The 235-nt window shown below is 67.7% G+C and overlaps 1 protein-coding gene across 1 annotated transcript in view; it reads right to left on the minus strand.

Moving 5' to 3' along the window:
• LOC117283850 (doublesex- and mab-3-related transcription factor 3-like) overlaps window positions 1–217 on the minus strand; it is a 13,849-nt gene extending 13,632 nt beyond the window's left edge. The window contains 2 exon segments of the mRNA XM_033757708.1: window position 1; window positions 3–217. The exon segment at window position 1 is cut by the window's left edge and continues 121 nt beyond it. Of these exon segments, the coding sequence (XP_033613599.1) occupies window position 1; window positions 3–217 (216 nt within the window).
• Window positions 218–235: the final 18 nt, after the last annotated feature.

A 235-nucleotide genomic window follows, 5' to 3' on the forward strand; every position in this document is an offset into this window, starting at 1 on the left:
CCACCTGCGCTGCCATGACCCGCTGCCGCTCGATGATCAGGATGCACTTCTCGCAGGTGCAGTCCTTGAAGCGGCAGTAGCGCTTGTGGCCCTTGAGCCAGGACAGGACTCCGTGGTTGCGGCAGCGCGCACACTTCGGCGTACGCTGCAGAGGCGCCCGCGGCGGCTGCGACACCGGGCCGCCCATGTACAGGTAGGGAGAGCCGTAGCCGTTCATGCCCAGAGCTCCGGGACG

This window comes from Fukomys damarensis, unplaced genomic scaffold, assembly GCF_012274545.1.
Source record: "Fukomys damarensis isolate Sample0158 unplaced genomic scaffold, DMR_v1.0_HiC HiC_scaffold_31, whole genome shotgun sequence".
NCBI lineage: Eukaryota > Metazoa > Chordata > Mammalia > Rodentia > Bathyergidae > Fukomys > Fukomys damarensis.